Genomic DNA, 17,326 nt, shown 5'->3' on the forward strand with positions numbered 1-17,326 from the left:
GGGACGCGATGAGGAAACATGAAAGGGCAGTAAAAGACGACTTCAAAGTCCTTTCACTTCATCATGAGTTCACGGGACTGAAGACAAGAGTTTGAAACTAAGTTTGAAATATTGACGAGTCTATAATGGGGCTCACCTGCTCATGATGCTGTTGTGATCTCTGTGGTTGCTGGTTCGATCTCCTTCACGGCCTCCTCAATCACCTCGATCACCTGGGCCATCACCTCGGCACACTTTACTGACGCCATCTTCTCAGCTGGCGCCGCCTCCTGTGGATGCTCTGGTTGCGTTGAAACACTTTCGGAGACCTGGTCTTCACTTGCGGATCCCTCAGCCGGTGCGCTCGAATCAACGGGACCGTTGCTGTCGAACTCCACAACTGCCTCCACTTCCACGGTCTGTTCTTCGATGACCTCTGCGGTCTGCAGCTCTACCTGAACTGGCATGTGGACCTCAAGCACTTTGTCTTTCTTCTCCTCTTCAACGCTTTCCTCCTCCTCCTTGATATCTTCCAGCAAATCTTTCTCTTCCTTGATGTCGACTACTTCTTCAACCACAATGGTATTTGCACTCACTTGAACCTCCATAGCACTATTTAGATCTTTTCTGGGGGTCTCATCCTCATGTGGAGTTCCGTCAAGACTGCTAGTGACTTCCAAGGGGATGGTGTCGCACACTTCCATGGCGAGGTGTATTGGCTTCGGTGCTGGCTTCTCACAGATGAGAGGGACTGGTGTGTCTTGGATGACAGGAGCTTCTGTGATTTCAAACTCCTCCTCTGTGGTGACTTCTGCCTTGTCTGGGGTTGGAATGGTAGCTGGCGTGCTGGAAGGTTTTGGAGAGGGAGGCACCTCAACTGCTACTTTATCAATGGCCTCCTGGATCACTGCATGGGCGATCTCCATGCCCTGGGCCTCGACTGCATTATCAGTCTTGTTGTTCTCAGCCATGTTGGATTGTTCAATCGTCACCGACTCATTCACCAACTTAGCAACTTGCTCGCCTTCTGCACTGGCTGGAGCAACCTGCGCCTCGACTGCATTCTCAGCCACGTTGGATTGTTCAATCGTCACCGACTCATTCACCAACTTAGCAACTTGCTCGACTTCTGTACTGGACGGAGCAACCTGGGCCTCGACTGCATTCTCAGTCTTTTCATTCTCAACCACGTTGGAATGTTCAATCGTCACCGACTCATTTACCAACTTAGCAACTTGCTCAACTTCGGTACAGGATGGAGCAACCATGACAATAGATTCTGTGATTACACAGACCTCCTCTTTGGCTTCAACTAGAGTTACAGCTGGCTCGGTCTCCTCTGTGACGATGCTCTGCTCAGTGCTGCACATAGCAGAGGTGACCTCTTTTGTCATCACTTCAATTGACTCCTCCACGGGGGTGTTCTCTTTTCCGGCAACTAGTATCTCCTCCTCTTTTGTTTCCACAGTCAACTCTGAGACCTCGACGTTCTGGGTGCAGATTGTTGTTTCAAACGTTGACATGACTGGTTCGACAATTACGGCCGATGACGGGGAGTTTTCAGACACGGAAGTCAACTGTACGACCTCAGTGGTTTCCTGGACAGTGGTGCAGACTCCTGCAATTTCCATGTTGGGTTCTGAGCACTCTGTGGCACACTCCATCTCAACATTTTCAGCTGATAACGTTTTAATGACTCCGAGATCTGTGGTTTCTGTCTGGGCCACTTGAGCCATGAGCAGAGGATCTTCAGTAGGGGTTGCTTCCTCTGGCATCTTTGGCGTTTCATCGATGGTAACCTCTGTGGTAAGAGCATTGCTAAGCTGTACTGCATCTGCTAGGACTTGTGTTGCAGGGGCCTCTAAGGGGATGCTGTCAATCTCCTGGGTAGTGAGGCCTGTGCAGATAGCTGTGGCCTCATCTTTCATGTGATGTTCCAGGAGTGTATTTGTTTTGGTTTCAACAATATCAGAATGGAGGTTGGCCTCAATGCTCTCAGCAGCAGCATCGATCGGTGTATCTTCAAGGGCCACAGATATGTTCGCTGGGATTTGACAGATTTGAGCTGGAATTGCACTGTTGACCTCAGTGGCACTTTCTGAACAGGGCTGTTTTGCGACTGCTGTGGTTTCTGCTGGTGGAGCTGGGGCAAGGGGCTTCACCTCAGCTGTGGACAGTCTACGGCCGGACGGTCTTGGTGGAGGAACGATGTCTTCGGTATCGTCGTCTTGGGTGTCCGTGTCAGCAGACTTGGTGTTGGCGTTTTCCCCTTCCTCTGGTATGTCACTGAGCTCCTCCTGATTGTCATCGACCACATCGACGGCAGCTGAGATCCACGATGGAGATCTGTCTTCTGCAGACACTTTCTCCTGATCCTCTGATGTCTCGGCTACCTCAGTGGATTTCTCCTTTTCGTCTTCGTCTTTATCTTCGTACTCGGAGAGAGGGACCACAGCTGGTGTGTCAGAATCCTCCTCACCTGAGCTCTGCCCGGTGGACTGTTTGTCCGCCTTCTTCTTTCTGCGTCCAGGGAATAACTTCTTCAGGGAGAATGATGATTCATCTTTTGGTGCATCCCCATCTGACTGAACTTGTTCTGGGCTCTCATCAGCCTTTTCTTCGGCTTTGGCCTTATTCTTTGGCTTGACCATCCTTTTCAGTGTGTCCCAAGCAGACTCCCTCTCAGTAGAGCTGGTCAGCTCACAAGAGGAAGCAACTTCCCCCTCGCTCTCTGTGATTTGGGATGTGGTGATGGCAGCCTCGGTTTTGGCCTCTCCCTCTACCTCAGCAGCATCTTGTTGATTTTCTTCTTCAATCTTGGTCTCCTCGTCTTCGGAATCAGAAGTCTTCCTTGTTCTCCTCTTGGGTCCACCCATGCACATCAGGGCCTCCCAAGAGACAGAGGTGTCCATTTTTTTTTTAGGCTCCTCTGTGCTGCTTAAAAGTTTTTCTGTGTTTTCTGTCTTTTCCTCCTCCGTGGTCTTCTCTTCTTTGGCTTCCTCTTCAACGCTCTTATCTGCCAATGGAGCACTTTCAGAAGATGACAAAGTGGATGACTTGGCTGCCTTCTCCGCTGAAGCCTCATCCTCACTCTCAGAGGGCCTCTTCACACGCTTCTTGGGCGTCACAAGTTTCTTGAATGATGACCAGGCAATGATTCCCTCTTTCTTTTTCTCGCCCTCTGTGACAACCTCAGCTTCCACCTCCTGGCTGGACTCAGCCTGGAGAACCTCCACGTCAACAGCATGCTCTCCGGACTCCTCTGGAGTCGAAGCTCCACTGTCAGCTTTGACGCCGTCTTCTGACTCTGTGGAGGATTGGAGCTGATCCGCCTGGTCTCCAGACTCTTTGGTCTCAGCATCTTTTTTGCTTTTGTTTTTCTTAGTGGAGAGCTTTTTGAGGCCAGCACCTGTGAAGAGTTTTTTCAGGGGACTTCCCTGGAGCTTAACCTTCTCCTGTGATGACGTCAGCTCAGCCTCGGCAGGTGCTACTTCTTCTGGACTAGCCTCTTGATTAACCTCTTGCTTCTTCTCATCAGGTTCAACGGTGGCAGCAGCCTCCTCTGCTTCACCAGCCTCTTTTGGTAACTCTGCGTTTTCTTCCGCCTTAGTCTCTGCGTCTTCCTCCTTGGTTTCCTGCTGCTCCCCGTCCGTTTCCTTGTTTTCGTCAACTTCTACTTCTGCCTTCTTTTCAGCTTCCGCCTCAGCTACTGCCTCTTTCTCCTCTTCTTCCTTTGTCTTCCTAATGCTTGCTTTCTTGCGTAGATTAGAGAAGAGCCCGCCACTAAAGAGCTTCCTGAAGGGTGAAATGGTGGTTTCTTGGGATGGTGGGCTGCTTTCCCCTTCTTCTTTCTCTTCTCCTTCTTCCTTGGTTGCCTTGTCGGTTGCTTCAGTATCAGGGTTTTCAGCATTTTCAGTAACTTCAGCTTCTACCGTCGATGCCTCTGCATCAGCTACCTTTCCTTCCACTGACTCCTCAGCAGTGGCAGCCTCCTCTTTAGTTTCTTCAGCAGCTTCATTGGCCTCTTCTTTGTCCTTGACTGTCAGCAGCTTGACAGGGTCTTTCTCCTCACTTTTGTCCTTCTTCAGGGTGAACTTAAAGCCCACGAAGCGGAATATCTTTTTGAAGCCCACTTCACTGCCGTCATCTGTGGCTTTCTCTTCTGCTACCTTCTCTTCAACCACAGAGATGCTGTTTGCGTCGGGAGACTCTTTCTCCACCTTTTCCCCGTTAGCTTGAGGGCTCACTTCATCTGTCATGGTGTCCAAGGTCTCAGGATCCTCCTCCTTCTGGGCCACAGACACAGCATCTGGCTGGCCAACTAGAAAAACAAGAAAAAAAGCTTTTCAGTAACAGATGCATCAAAGTTAAAATGCCCTTTCATGGGCTCCACAGTTACTGCCTTATTTAAGTGTAAATCCATCTCTGAATCTCAGAAAACTAATATACATAGAGATAAACGTACATTTTCAGAAGCGCTTAAAACCTCTACTGTTTGCTTTGAAGACTCTGGAAAGCTTCCTGTTGTTCAGAGCTCTGAAGCGACATGAGGTCCTCTATCTGTATTTACCCAGGCCCTATGTTATTGTACTGTTGTGATGTTGAACCCTTGTCTTATCTCAGGACCTAGAGGCCCTAAAACAAATGTGTTTGTGTTATCCCCTTGCTGTTTTTGGGGCCTCCGGGACACCTTGACCCTGAGGCAACACACGGGTTAAATAGTCCAACTGACGCTTTGTGTTTCCACACATATTGAGGTGTGTTTAAGAAACAGATTAAACAGTTGGATCGATAGTTAGTCTTGTTTTGCTAACACATGTACAAGCTATCAACTCAATAATGAGTGAGAAAAAGAAAACAACTTAGTGACCACAAACACACAACAGTGTGTAGAACACAAACGTATTTACTTGGAGCTGCAGTTTAAGAAATGATGATGAAGACGACGAGAAGCAAACAGTTATTATTCATCAACAGAGGGTTGATCTCAGAAGGAATGTGAGATACTTTGTGTTTGCGACGTTTCATTTTGATGCTCTGCGGCGAAGCTTCTACGAGACGTCCTCGGCGAAGCTTCACCGAGACGTCCGTGGCGAAGCTTCACCGAGACGTCCGTGGTGAAGCTTCTACGAGACGTCCTCGGCGAAGCTTCACCGAGACGTCCGCGGCGAAGCTTCTACGAGACGTCCTCGGCGAAGCTTCACCGAGACGCCGTGGCGAAGCTTCTACGAGACGTCCGGGGCGAAGCTTCCACGAGACGTCCTCGGCGAAGCTTCACCAAGACGTCCTCGGCGAAGCTTCCACGAGACGTCCGCGGCGAAGCTTCCACGAGACGTCCTCGGCGAAGCTTCCACGAGACGGCCGTGGCGAAGCTTCACCGAGACGTCCACGGCGAAGCTTCACTGAGACGTCCTCGGCGAAGCTTCCACGAGACGTCCTCGGCGAAGCTTCCACGAGACGTCCTCGGCGAAGCTTCTACGAGACGTCAACGGCGAAGCTTCTACGAGACATCCACGGCGAAGCTTCACCGAGGACGTCTCGGCGAAGCTTCTACGAGACGTCAGTGGCGAAGCTTCTACGAGACGTCCACGGCGAAGCTTCACCGAGGACGTCTCGGCGAAGCTTCTACGAGACGTCAGTGGCGAAGCTTCCACGAGACGTCCGTGGCGAAGCTTCTACGAGACGTCCGGGGCGAAGCTTCTACGAGACGTCGTCGGCGAAGCTTCCACGAGACGATCTCGGCGAAGCTTCTACGAGACGTCCTCGGCGAAGCTTCTACGACACGTCCGTGGCGAAGCTTCTACGAGACGTCCTCGGCGAAGCTTCCACGAGACGATCTCGGCGAAGCTTCTACGAGACGTCCTCGGCGAAGCTTCCACGAGACGATCTCGGCGAAGCTTCTACGAGACGTCCCCGGCGAAGCTTCTACGAGACGTCCGGGGCGAAGCTTCCACGAGACGTCCGGGGCGAAGCTTCTACGAGACGTCCGGGCCGAAGCTTCCACGAGACGTCCGTGGCGAAGCTTCCACGAGACGTCCTCGGCGAGGCTTCACCGAGACGTCCGTGGCGAAGCTTCCACGAGACGTCCGTGGCGAAGCTTCCACGAGACGTCCTCGGCGAGGCTTCACCGAGACGTCCGTGGCGAAGCTTCCACGAGACGTCCTCGGCGAAGCTTCACCGAGACGTCCGTGGCGAAGCTTCCACGAGACGTCCGCGGCGAAGCTTCACCAAGACGTCCGCGGCGAAGCTTCACCAAGACGTCCTCGCCGAAGCTTCCACGAGACGTCCTCGGCGAAGCTTCACCGAGACGTCCGCTGCGAAGCTTCACCAAGACGTCCTCGCCGAAGCTTCCACGAGACGTCCTCGGCGAAGCTTCCACGAGACGTCCACGGCGAAGCTTCCACGAGACGTCCTCGGCGAAGCTTCACCGAGACGTCCGCGGCGAAGCTTCCACGAGACGTCCTCGCCGAAGCTTCCACGAGACGTCCTCGGCGAAGCTTCACCGAGACGTCCTCGGCGACGTCCTCGGCGAAGCTTCCACAAGACGTCCGTGGCGAAGCTTCACCGAGACGTCCGTGGCGAAGCTTCACCGAGACGTCCTCGGCGAAGCTTCCACGAGACGTCCGTGGCGAAGCTTCACCGAGACGTCCGTGGCGAAGCTTCACCGAGACGTCCTCGGCGAAGCTTCACCGAGACGTCCTCGGCGAAGCTTCACCGAGACGTCCTCGGCGAAGCTTCTACGAGACGTCTGTGGCGAAGCTTCCACGAGACATCCGTGGCGAAGCTTCACCGAGACGTCCGCGGCGAAGCTTCCACGAGACGTCCGTGAAGAAGCTTCCACGAGACGTCCTCGGAGAAGCTTCTACGACACGTCCGTGGCGAAGCTTCTACGAGACGTCCGTGGCGAAGCTTCACCGAGACGTCCTCGGCGAAGCTTCTTCTACGAGACGTCCGGGGAGTTCAAGAATGTTTTGCTTCAGTTCAACCGTGTTTTGACTTTGCATGAGTGAAACTCTAACCAAACAATACGGGCCTCTGAACCCCCTCCTTTTAAAATACGCCACAATCCCCTTGACCCGCATTCCAGCACAGGAGAATGGATGGTGACCCCACCCACCCCCACACACCCCCAAGACCCACACTGATAGTAACACAATAGGGGGCGGGGGGGTCCACTTTACTTCATCCAAACACTTGGAGCACATTTTTAATCCAGACTCGGCAAGATCACATCTTCTCACCTGGAGGTGTTTCATTCTCACCCGGGTGTCACCCCCCGTCACCGTTTCATTCGAGGTCCAGACTCTTGTCAACCGTGGTTTCTTGTGGTCGAGGTCGTGCAATAAACCAGGAACCATGTTGATTTTACAGACTCCTGGCGTCTCTTTTCTGTTTCAACTCCAAAGACACACAACTGTGAAGATCCCCAGACCGGTTGGATCGGGCGGGGGAGTGAATGCAAAGTGTGGGGGGGTCTGGGGGTGGGGGGGTGTTTTGAATAACGACTGCAACAGAAAGAATGTCGGGGGTGAGGCTGCAGGGGGTGAGGACGGGACAGTTAGGATGTGGAGGAACAGGGTTTTTTTTCTTGGGGAGGGGGGTGGGGGGGGTGAAGCTAACGCCCTAGTTTTCTCTGAGGAGGGTCAGATATTTGACACACATTTAAACACCACGACTCTCGAGGAATCAGCCTGCAGTCGATGGAGGTTAAAGTTCAGGTGATGCTTTTAAAAAAAAACATCTTTGTTGGATTATGAAGGATTTATAAGGTGCTGTTTACAAACTTTAACAATTATATGCTAATCCCGTCCGAGGCCAAACAATGGACTTAAAAACAAACTGTCCCCAAAACTGACCCCCCATCGGGCCTCCATCAAAGGTGTGGCCCTCGGGGGGGGGGCCTTCATTAGCACTCGACACTTCTCATGTGTTAATTCCACAAACTCCGAAAGTCTGGAGTCACACGGAGACGTGGATTCAACTTCTCCGCAGGAAGATCCAGAGAAAGATCTTCTCAGATGATTCTCACGACTCGATGTTGCCACGAAACCGGGGGGTTCAAGTTTAAAACGGGGTTCACGGCACAACAATCATTCATCAGTCACTCTAGAAAACATTCCATCATCTCGTCGATGAAGCTCATCTCTGGAACCACACCCTGCAGCACAACATCTCAACAACATCTCAACAACATCTCAACAACATCTCAACAACATCTCGCCGTGGACCCGCAGGAGGTCGAAGGTCGCGCTCACCTGTGAGAGTGATCGTCCCCAGCATTGGTGTAAAAATCCAAAGGTCCCGTAGACGAACAGAAAAGAGGTGATGGAAGGTTCTCTGGGCGTAGATGTGGATGATGTTCCTCAGACTCAGAGATGAGTCTCTCTGCTCTCCTCGCTCGGTGTGTGCAGTTGTGAGATCTCCTCGCACATTTCAACACACTGACACACATGTCATGTTAGGACCACCCCTGTTCCCGCCCCCTCGGTCTTCAGCTGTTCTGAATGAGCTCGACCTCCCCCTCCTCCCTCCCTCCTCCCTCCCTCCTCACCCCTTCATCACCCCCTCCTCACTCCCTCCTCCTCCCTCCCTCCTCCCTCCCTCCTCCCTCCCTCCTCACTCCCTCCTCACCCCTTCATCACCCCCTCCTCACTCCCCCTCCTCACTCCCTCCTCACTTCCCCTCCTCACTCCCTCCTCACTCCCTCCTCACCCCTTCATCACCCCCTCCTCACTCCCCCTCCTCACTCCCTCCTCACTCCCTCCTCACTCCCCCTCCTCACCCCTTCATCACTCCTTCCTCACTCCCCCTCCTCACTCCCTCCTCACCCCTTCATCACCCCCTCCTCACTCCCTCCTCACTCCCTCCTCACCCCTTCATCACCCCCTCCTCACTCCCTCCTCACCCCTTCATCACCCCCTCCTCACCCCTTCATCACTCCCTCCTCACCCCTTCCTCACTCCCTCCTCACTCCCTCCTCACCCCTTCCTCACTCCCTCCTCACTCCCTCCTCACCCCTTCCTCACTCCCTCCTCACTCCCTCCTGACTCCCCCTCCTCCCCCCTTCATCACCCCCTCCTCACCCCTTCATCACTCCCTCCTCACCCCTTCCTCACTCCCTCCTCACTCCCTCCTCACCCCTTCCTCACTCCCTCCTCACCCCTTCCTCACTCCCTCCTCACTCCCTCCTCACTCCCTCCTCACTCCCCCTCCTCACCCCCTCCTCACCCCTTCATCACCTCCTCCTCACCCACTCTCACCAGGATGAAGTTTGATCATTAGATGTTGGGCTCCATGAAGACAGTGTTTGGTTACGTTTTAATAATAACAATCATATTAAATAAATAAAGCATAGAAATAGAACTTTATTTAAATACAGTGATTTACAGAGAAAACTGAACACATGGATGGACGGATGGATGGATGGATTGGTGATGGATGGATTTATTGATTATAGATGGACTGATGGATGGATGGATGGATGGGTTTATGATAGATATATGGATGGATGGATGGATATGGATGGATTTATAGATGGATGGATGGATGGAGAGATGGATGGATGGATGGATATGGATGGTTTTATTGATGATAGATGGATGGATGGATGGATATGGATGGATTTATGATAGATATATGGATGGAGAGATGGATGGATGGATGGATGGATATGGATGGATTTATGATAGATATATGGATGGATGGATGGATGGATGGATGGATATGGATGAATTTATGATAGATATATGGATGGAGAGATGGATGGATGGATGGATGGATATGGATGGATTTATGATAGATATATGGATGGAGAGATGGATGGATGGATGGATGGATATGGATGGATTTATGATAGATATATGGATGGATGGATGGATGGATGGATGGATATGGATGGATTTATGATAGATATATGGATGGAGAGATGGATAGATGGATGGATGGATATGGATGGATTTATGATAGATATATGGATGGAGAGATGGATGGATGGATGGATGGATATGGATGGATTTATGATAGATATATGGATGGAGAGATGGATGGATGGATGGATGGATATGGATGGATTTATGATAGATATATGGATGGAGAGATGGATGGATGGATGGATGGATGGATGGATTTATGATAGATATATGGATGGAGAGATGGATGGATATGGATGGATTTATGATAGATATATGGATGGAGAGATGGATGGATGGATGGATGGATGGATGGATGGATATGGATGGATTTATTGATGATGGATAGATGGATGGATGGATGGATGGATGGATGGATGGAGAGATGGATTTATTGATGATAGATGGATGGATGGAGAGATGGATGGATGGATATGGATGGATTTATTGATGATAGATGGATGGATGGATGGATGGATTTATTGATGATAGATAGATAGATGGATGGATGGAGAGATGGATTTATTGATGATAGATAGATGGATGGATGGAGAGATGGATGGATTTATTGATGATAGATAGATGGATAGATAGATAGATGGAGAGATGGATGGATGGATGGATGGATGAAAACAAACACGTTGATAAACATACGTAACGTTTCTTTCAGACGATGTTAAAACCATAGAGATCAAGATCTTTATAAAAAGCTTTAATTTACTTAAACAACTGTTTGTGACATTTATTGTTTCTCTGAGTTTCGTTTCTACAAATAGAAAAAAGTAATATATTCGTGACGTCACTAGTTAAGGACATCATGGGTGAAGGAGCCTCAGGAGCTCTAGTCTGGACCATGACAACCATGGAAGTCCTTCTCAACGACCTCTAGATCCACCTCTTGTGTTCGGCAGGAATGCAGACTAATCCTCAGGTAAACACCAGCAGCTCTGAATACGCCTGAGAGGTCCGTCTCACACCAGGGGTCTCACCTGCTCAGGTGGTCTGAGGCAGGAAGTGGAGACGGCCATGACTCATGACTCCCCGGATCGATCCCTGCGACTCATGGCATGAATATTTCACGAGCACTTTCTGCTGAGTGGACCATGAATCACGGGGAAGGGAATTTAAAGTTCGCCGAGAATCTTCTTCAACACACTGACACACATGTCATGTCACCTCCTCACCCCCTCCTCACCCCCTCCTCACTCCCCCTCCTCACTCCCCCTCCTCACTCCCTCCTCACCCCCTCCTCACTCCCTCCTCACTCCCCCTCCTCACTCCCCCTCCTCACTCCCTCCTCACTCCCCCTCCTCACTCCCTCCTCACTCCCCCTCCTCACTCTCCCTCCTAACTCCCTCCTCACTCCCTCCTCACCCCCTCCTCACTCCCCTCCTCACTCCCCCTCCTCACCCCCTCCTCACTCCCTCCTCACTCCCCCTCCTCACTCCCCCTCCTCACTCCCTCCTCACTCCCCCTCCTCACTCCCTCCTCACTCCCCCTCCTCACTCTCCCTCCTAACTCCCTCCTCACTCCCTCCTCACCCCCTCCTCACTCCCCCTCCTCACTCCCCCTCCTCACTCCCTCCTCACTCCCTCCTCACCCCCTCCTCACTCCCCCTCCTCACTCCCCCTCCTCACTCCCTCCTCACTCCCTCCTCCCCCCCTCCTCACTCCCCCTCCTCACCCCTTCATCATTCCTTCCTCACTCCCCCTCCTCACTCCCCCTCCTCACTCCCTCCTTACCCCTTCATCACTCCCTCCTCACTCCCCCTCCTCACCCCTTCATCACTCCCTCCTCACTCCCCCTCCTCACTCCCTCCTCCTCACTCCCTCCTCACTCCCCCTCCTTACTCCCCCTCCTCACTCCCTCCTCACCCCTTCATCACTCCCTCCTCACTCCCCCTCCTCACACCCTCCTCACCCCTTCATCACTCCCTCCTCACCCCTTCCTCACTCCCTCCTCACTCCCTCCTCACTCCTTCATCACTCCCTCCTCACTCCCCCTCCTCACTCCCTCCTCACCCCTTCATCACTCCCTCCTCACTCCCCCTCCTCACCCCTTCACCACTCCCTCCTCACTCCCTCCTCACTCCCCCTCCTCACCCCTTCATCACTCCCTCCTCACTCCCTCCTCACTCCCTCCTCACCCCTTCATCACTCCCTCCTCACTCCCCCTCCTCACCCCTTCCTCACTCCCTCCTCACTCCCTCCTCACCCCTTCATCACTCCCTCCTCACTCCCCCTCCTCACCCCTTCATCACTCCCTCCTCACTCCCTCCTCACCCCTTCATCACTCCCTCCTCACTCCCCCTCCTCACCCCTTCATCACTCCCTCCTCACTCCCTCCTCACCCCTTCATCAACAATCTTCTCCCTCCGACTTCCTGTGTGTGAGTCACTCTTGAGAGTTGTGTACATGTGTGTGTGAAGCGCATGTGACTCATGGAGACCCGCGGAGTTAAGGTGGTCGTTATTCAATTTCCACTAATCCGAAAATCAATGGAAATCGGATTACGCTGATGCCATTAGATCCGTCTTCTGACCCGGTTCTCAGCTGACTCTTCAAAACAATCCATCAAGGAAGTCACAGTTCGCTCCCAAAACACTGGGATCCGGCAGGAATGTTCGAGGAGGGGTCCTGAGAGCGTGGGCGGGGTGAGGGGGTCGCGGGGGGGCTTTTGTCCGAGGGGATGTGAATGACATCATCCGCTGAAAGCAGGAGGAGAAGAAAAAAAACGCCCTGAGATTTCCAAGAAGTGACAGACTTTTCTTTCTGCCTCTTGAATCCTTTTTTTCTAATCCTTCGCTCCATCGTCCACTTCCTGCCTTCCTCCTGACGCATGAGAAAGTCGGACAGGAAACGGCATCGGTTTCCTCTTCCTCTCACGCGTTTCCTCGAGGTTCGTTCCATCCTTCGCGCCTTCCGTCCTTTTTCTTCGGTCATCGGCGGACGCGCCGTGACACGGTGTTCGTCTGAACGTCCGCTGACGTGTCCAAGAGGCAGAGGTTCAGTGAACACGTGAACGTTTACACGCATGTTCTCGGGAGGAACTACTCGTTCGTCACATGATCGTACGTCAGCAAAAAACCATCTGGTCTCCCTTGACGTTCTGCTGATACACAACACACTCTCAACAGGACCTCAGCACCGACCAGAAGATGTTTGAAGAGACCTCCTGAGGGATCACTAAAGTTCTACCTCACCTAACAATCAAATCCCATTCCAGAGGGGGGTGCTGGAAGTCTCAGTCCCAGTTTCTATGGGCGAGAGGCGGGGGGGGACACCCTGGACAGGAGGCCAGTGCGTCTCAGGACACACAAAGACACACACAACCGTTCACACTCGTAACGACCTCCGTATGTTTCAAACCCAGAAGATGACCTTGAAGTCGTCAAATATGTCGTTTTATTCGACAGGATTCTCTTCGTCACGACTGACTCGTCGAGAGAAAAACCTGCTCAAGAGTCACATTCGAAGAAGACGTGATGAAGTTCCAGAACGAACGGTGAACGTTCTTCTGAAGGATGTTGAGGAACCAAGCGTGAAGAACAGTCGAAGCGAGAGTCCAGAGTGAGTGAAGATAAGGAGACGGAACAGGTGCTGCAGGAGGAGAAAGAAGGAGTAAGAAGGAGGCGAGGAATGGAAGGTCACGGGTCAAGGAAGGAGGGGAATACTGGGAAAGGAAAACCTGGTGATGAAGGTGTGGAGGAAGAGAGACAGTTGTCGTTTAAGATGCTGATGTTTTATTGATACCTTAATACTTTAGACCACCTTATGATCCTGGTTATAAAAGTCAACATGACTCATATTTATAACTTATGAGTTGTTTTAAATGGTCGTCATGATCGATGCTTTAAGAACTTCTCGTGGTAAAGAAGGCGGTCGATCGACCCTCGAAGCATCATCTCGTCCACTTTCTTCGTCGTGGTTTTTGATCGATGATCGTGTTTTCAGAAAGAACCGTAAACTCGTCACGTTCTGCCGACTCACTGTGTGTTGATCAGTGTGTGAGTATCTAGCAGGTGTGTATTCAAGTTATAGTTCAGTGGAGCGAGCGTTCCTGCGTCTGTTGAATCTTCTCCGGCCTGCATTCCTGGAATACTTCGGCAATTAAGCAGCAGCCTCTGAAAACACACTTCGGCGAGACCTCCTGGAGGTCAGAGCGTCTGTGAAGGATCACGTTTACGTCGTAAAACAGCTCAACAGTTGTGTAACGCCTGAGTGATCTCCGGGTCATCTCGACCCGCGTTCCGTCGATCTAGTTTCTCAAAAGTCCTGATCTGTTTTCACAACAACCTCCACTTGATCTGGAGATTTTTCCCGGAGACAAAACGTCTCCGGATCCTCCAGATCCGGAGACAAACGTCTCCAGATCGTCCAGAACCGGAGACAAACGTCTCCAGATCCTCCAGATCCAGAGACGTTACGATCCAACCCTAACCCTAACCCTAACCCATCAGGTCTGGAGACCCTAACCCTAACCCTAACCCTAAACCCTAACCCTAACCCCTAACCCTAAACCCTAAACCCTAAACCCTAAACCCTAACCCCTAACCCTAACCCTAACCCCTAACCCTAACCCTAACCCCTAAACCTAACCCCTCACCCCAACCCTAACCCTAAACCCTAACCCTAGCCCCTAAACCCTAACCCTAACCCTAACCCCTAAACCCTAACCCTAACCCTAACCCTAACCCCTAAACCCTAACCCTAACCCCTAACCCTAACCCTAACCCTAAACCCTAACCCTAACCCCTACCCTAAACCCTAACCCTAACCCCTAACCCTAACCCTAACCCCTAACCCCTAACTCTAACTCTAACTCTAACTCTAACTCTAACCCTAAACCCCTAACCCTAAACCCTAACCCTAACCCCTAAACCCTAACCCCTAAACCCTAACCCTAACCCCTAAACGTCTCCAGATCTGGTGTCTGAGGGTCGATTCATCTCGACACATTCTTGGCAGCGCCGACACCGGCTTGACGGACAGGTGAGCATGAAGGTCCGGAGACTCTGGAGGACGCAGGAGGATGAGGATCAGTCGCATTCCTGCTCCAGTCTCTCAGCCCCGGAGCGCCCGGGGGAGCAGATTAGATCCCCTGATGCCGGGAAAGATGTGAGACGAGTGGGTCCCGGGGGGTCCTGGGGGTCTCAGAGCCGAGGGCTGAGACTTCGTTACTGTTGACGACGTGTTAAACTCATGAAACCTACAGACACAATCTTTGTGTAGTGTTGTGTACATGTATGACACAATCTTTGTGTAGTGATGTGTACATGTATGACACAATCTTTGTGTAGTGTTGTGTACATGTATGACACAATCTTTGTGTAGTGTTGTGTACATGTATGACACAATCTTTGTGTAGTGATGTGTACGTGTATGACACGATCTTTGTATAGTGTTGTGTACATGTATGACACGATCTTTGTGTAGTGATGTGTACATGTATGACACAATCTTTGTGTAGTGTTGTGTACATGTATGACACAATCTTTGTGTAGTGATGTGTACGTGTATGACACGATCTTTGTGTAGTGTTGTGTACATGTATGACACAATCTTTGTGTAGTGATGTGTACGTGTATGACACGATCTTTGTGTAGTGATGTGTACATGTATGACACAATCTTTGTGTAGTGATGTGTACATGTATGACACAATCTTTGTGTAGTGATGTGTACATGTATGACACGATCTTTGTGTAGTGATGTGTACATGTATGACACAATCTTTGTGTAGTGTTGTGTACATGTATGACACAATCTTTGTGTAGTGATGTGTACATGTATGACACAATCTTTGTGTAGTGATGTGTACGTGTATGACACGATCTTTGTATAGTGTTGTGTACATGTATGACACGATCTTTGTGTAGTGATGTGTACATGTATGACACAATCTTTGTGTAGTGTTGTGTACATGTATGACACAATCTTTGTGTAGTGATGTGTACGTGTATGACACGATCTTTGTGTAGTGTTGTGTACATGTATGACACAATCTTTGTGTAGTGATGTGTACATGTATGACACAATCTTTGTGTAGTGATGTGTACATGTGTGACACGATCTTTGTGTAGTGATGTGTACATGTATGACACAATCTTTGTGTAGTGTTGTGTACATGTATGACACAATCTTTGTGTAGTGATGTGTACATGTATGACACAATCTTTGTGTAGTGATGTGTACATGTATGACACAATCTTTGTGTAGTGACGTGTACATGTATGACACAATCTTTGTGTAGTGATGTGTACATGTATGACACAATATTTGTGTAGGTATGAAACCTACAGACACAATCTTTGTGTAGTGATGTGTATATGTATGACACAATCTTTTTGTAGTGATGTGTACATGTATCACACAATCTTTGTGTAGTGATGTGTACATGTATCACACAATCTTTGTGTAGTGTTGTGTACATGTATGACACGATCTTTGTGTAGTGTTGTGTACGTGTATGACACAATCTTTGTGTAGTGTTGTGTACATGTATGACACAATCTTTGTGTAGTGATGTGTACATGTATGACACAATCTTTGTGTAGTGATTTGTACATGTATGACACAATCTTTGTGTAGTGATGTTTACGTGTATGACACAATCTTTGTGTAGTGTTGTGTACATGTATGACACAATCTTTGTGTAGTGATGTGTACATGTATGACACAATCTTTGTGTAGTGATGTGTACATGTGTGACACGATCTTTGTGTAGTGATGTGTACATGTATGACACGATCTTTGTGTAGTGATGTGTACATGTATGACACAATCTTTGTGTAGTGATGTGTACATGTATCACACAATCTTTGTGTAGTGATGTGTACATGTATCACACAATCTTTGTGTAGTGTTGTGTACATGTATGACACGATCTTTGAGTAGTGTTGTGTACATGTATGACACAATCTTTGTGTAGTGATGTGTACATGTATGACACAATCTTTGTGTAGTGATGTGTACATGTATGACACAATCTTTGTGTAGTGACGTGTACATGTATGACACAATCTTTGTGTAGTGATGTGTACATGTATGACACAATATTTGTGTAGGTATGAAACCTACAAACACAATCTTTGTGTAGTGATGTGTATATGTATGACACAATCTTTTTGTAGTGATGTGTACATGTATCACACAATCTTTGTGTAGTGATGTGTACATGTATCACACAATCTTTGTGTAGTGTTGTGTACATGTATGACACGATCTTTGTGTAGTGTTGTGTACGTGTATGACACAATCTTTGTGTAGTGTTGTGTACATGTATGACACAATCTTTGTGTAGTGATGTGTACATGTATGACACAATCTTTGTGTAGTGATTTGTACATGTATGACACAATCTTTGTGTAGTGATGTTTACGTGTATGACACAATCTTTGTGTAGTGTTGTGTACATGTATGACACAATCTTTGTGTAGTG

The 17,326-nt window shown here is 49.9% G+C and overlaps 1 protein-coding gene across 2 annotated transcripts in view; it reads right to left on the reverse strand.

The window, feature by feature from the left end:
- The window catches only part of akap12b (A-kinase anchoring protein 12b), a 55,561-nt gene that overhangs the window by 1,274 nt on the left and 36,961 nt on the right, over positions 1-17,326 (reverse strand). The window contains exons 1-2 of one of the 2 annotated variants that reach the window (XM_087805604.1): positions 8,235-8,369; positions 137-4,300 (exon numbers count right to left, since the gene is read on the reverse strand). In XM_087805604.1, coding sequence (XP_087661730.1) covers positions 141-4,300; positions 8,235-8,259 — 4,185 coding nt within the window. In that variant the 5' untranslated portion in view covers positions 8,260-8,369 and the 3' untranslated portion in view covers positions 137-140. Of the gene's footprint in view, positions 1-136; positions 4,301-8,234; positions 8,370-17,326 lie in introns of those variants that run through there. The other variant, XM_087805603.1, reaches the window with a different exon arrangement.

The sequence above is a fragment of the Callionymus lyra genome, chromosome 13, assembly GCF_982586985.1.
Source record: "Callionymus lyra chromosome 13, fCalLyr1.hap1.1, whole genome shotgun sequence".
NCBI lineage: Eukaryota > Metazoa > Chordata > Actinopteri > Syngnathiformes > Callionymidae > Callionymus > Callionymus lyra.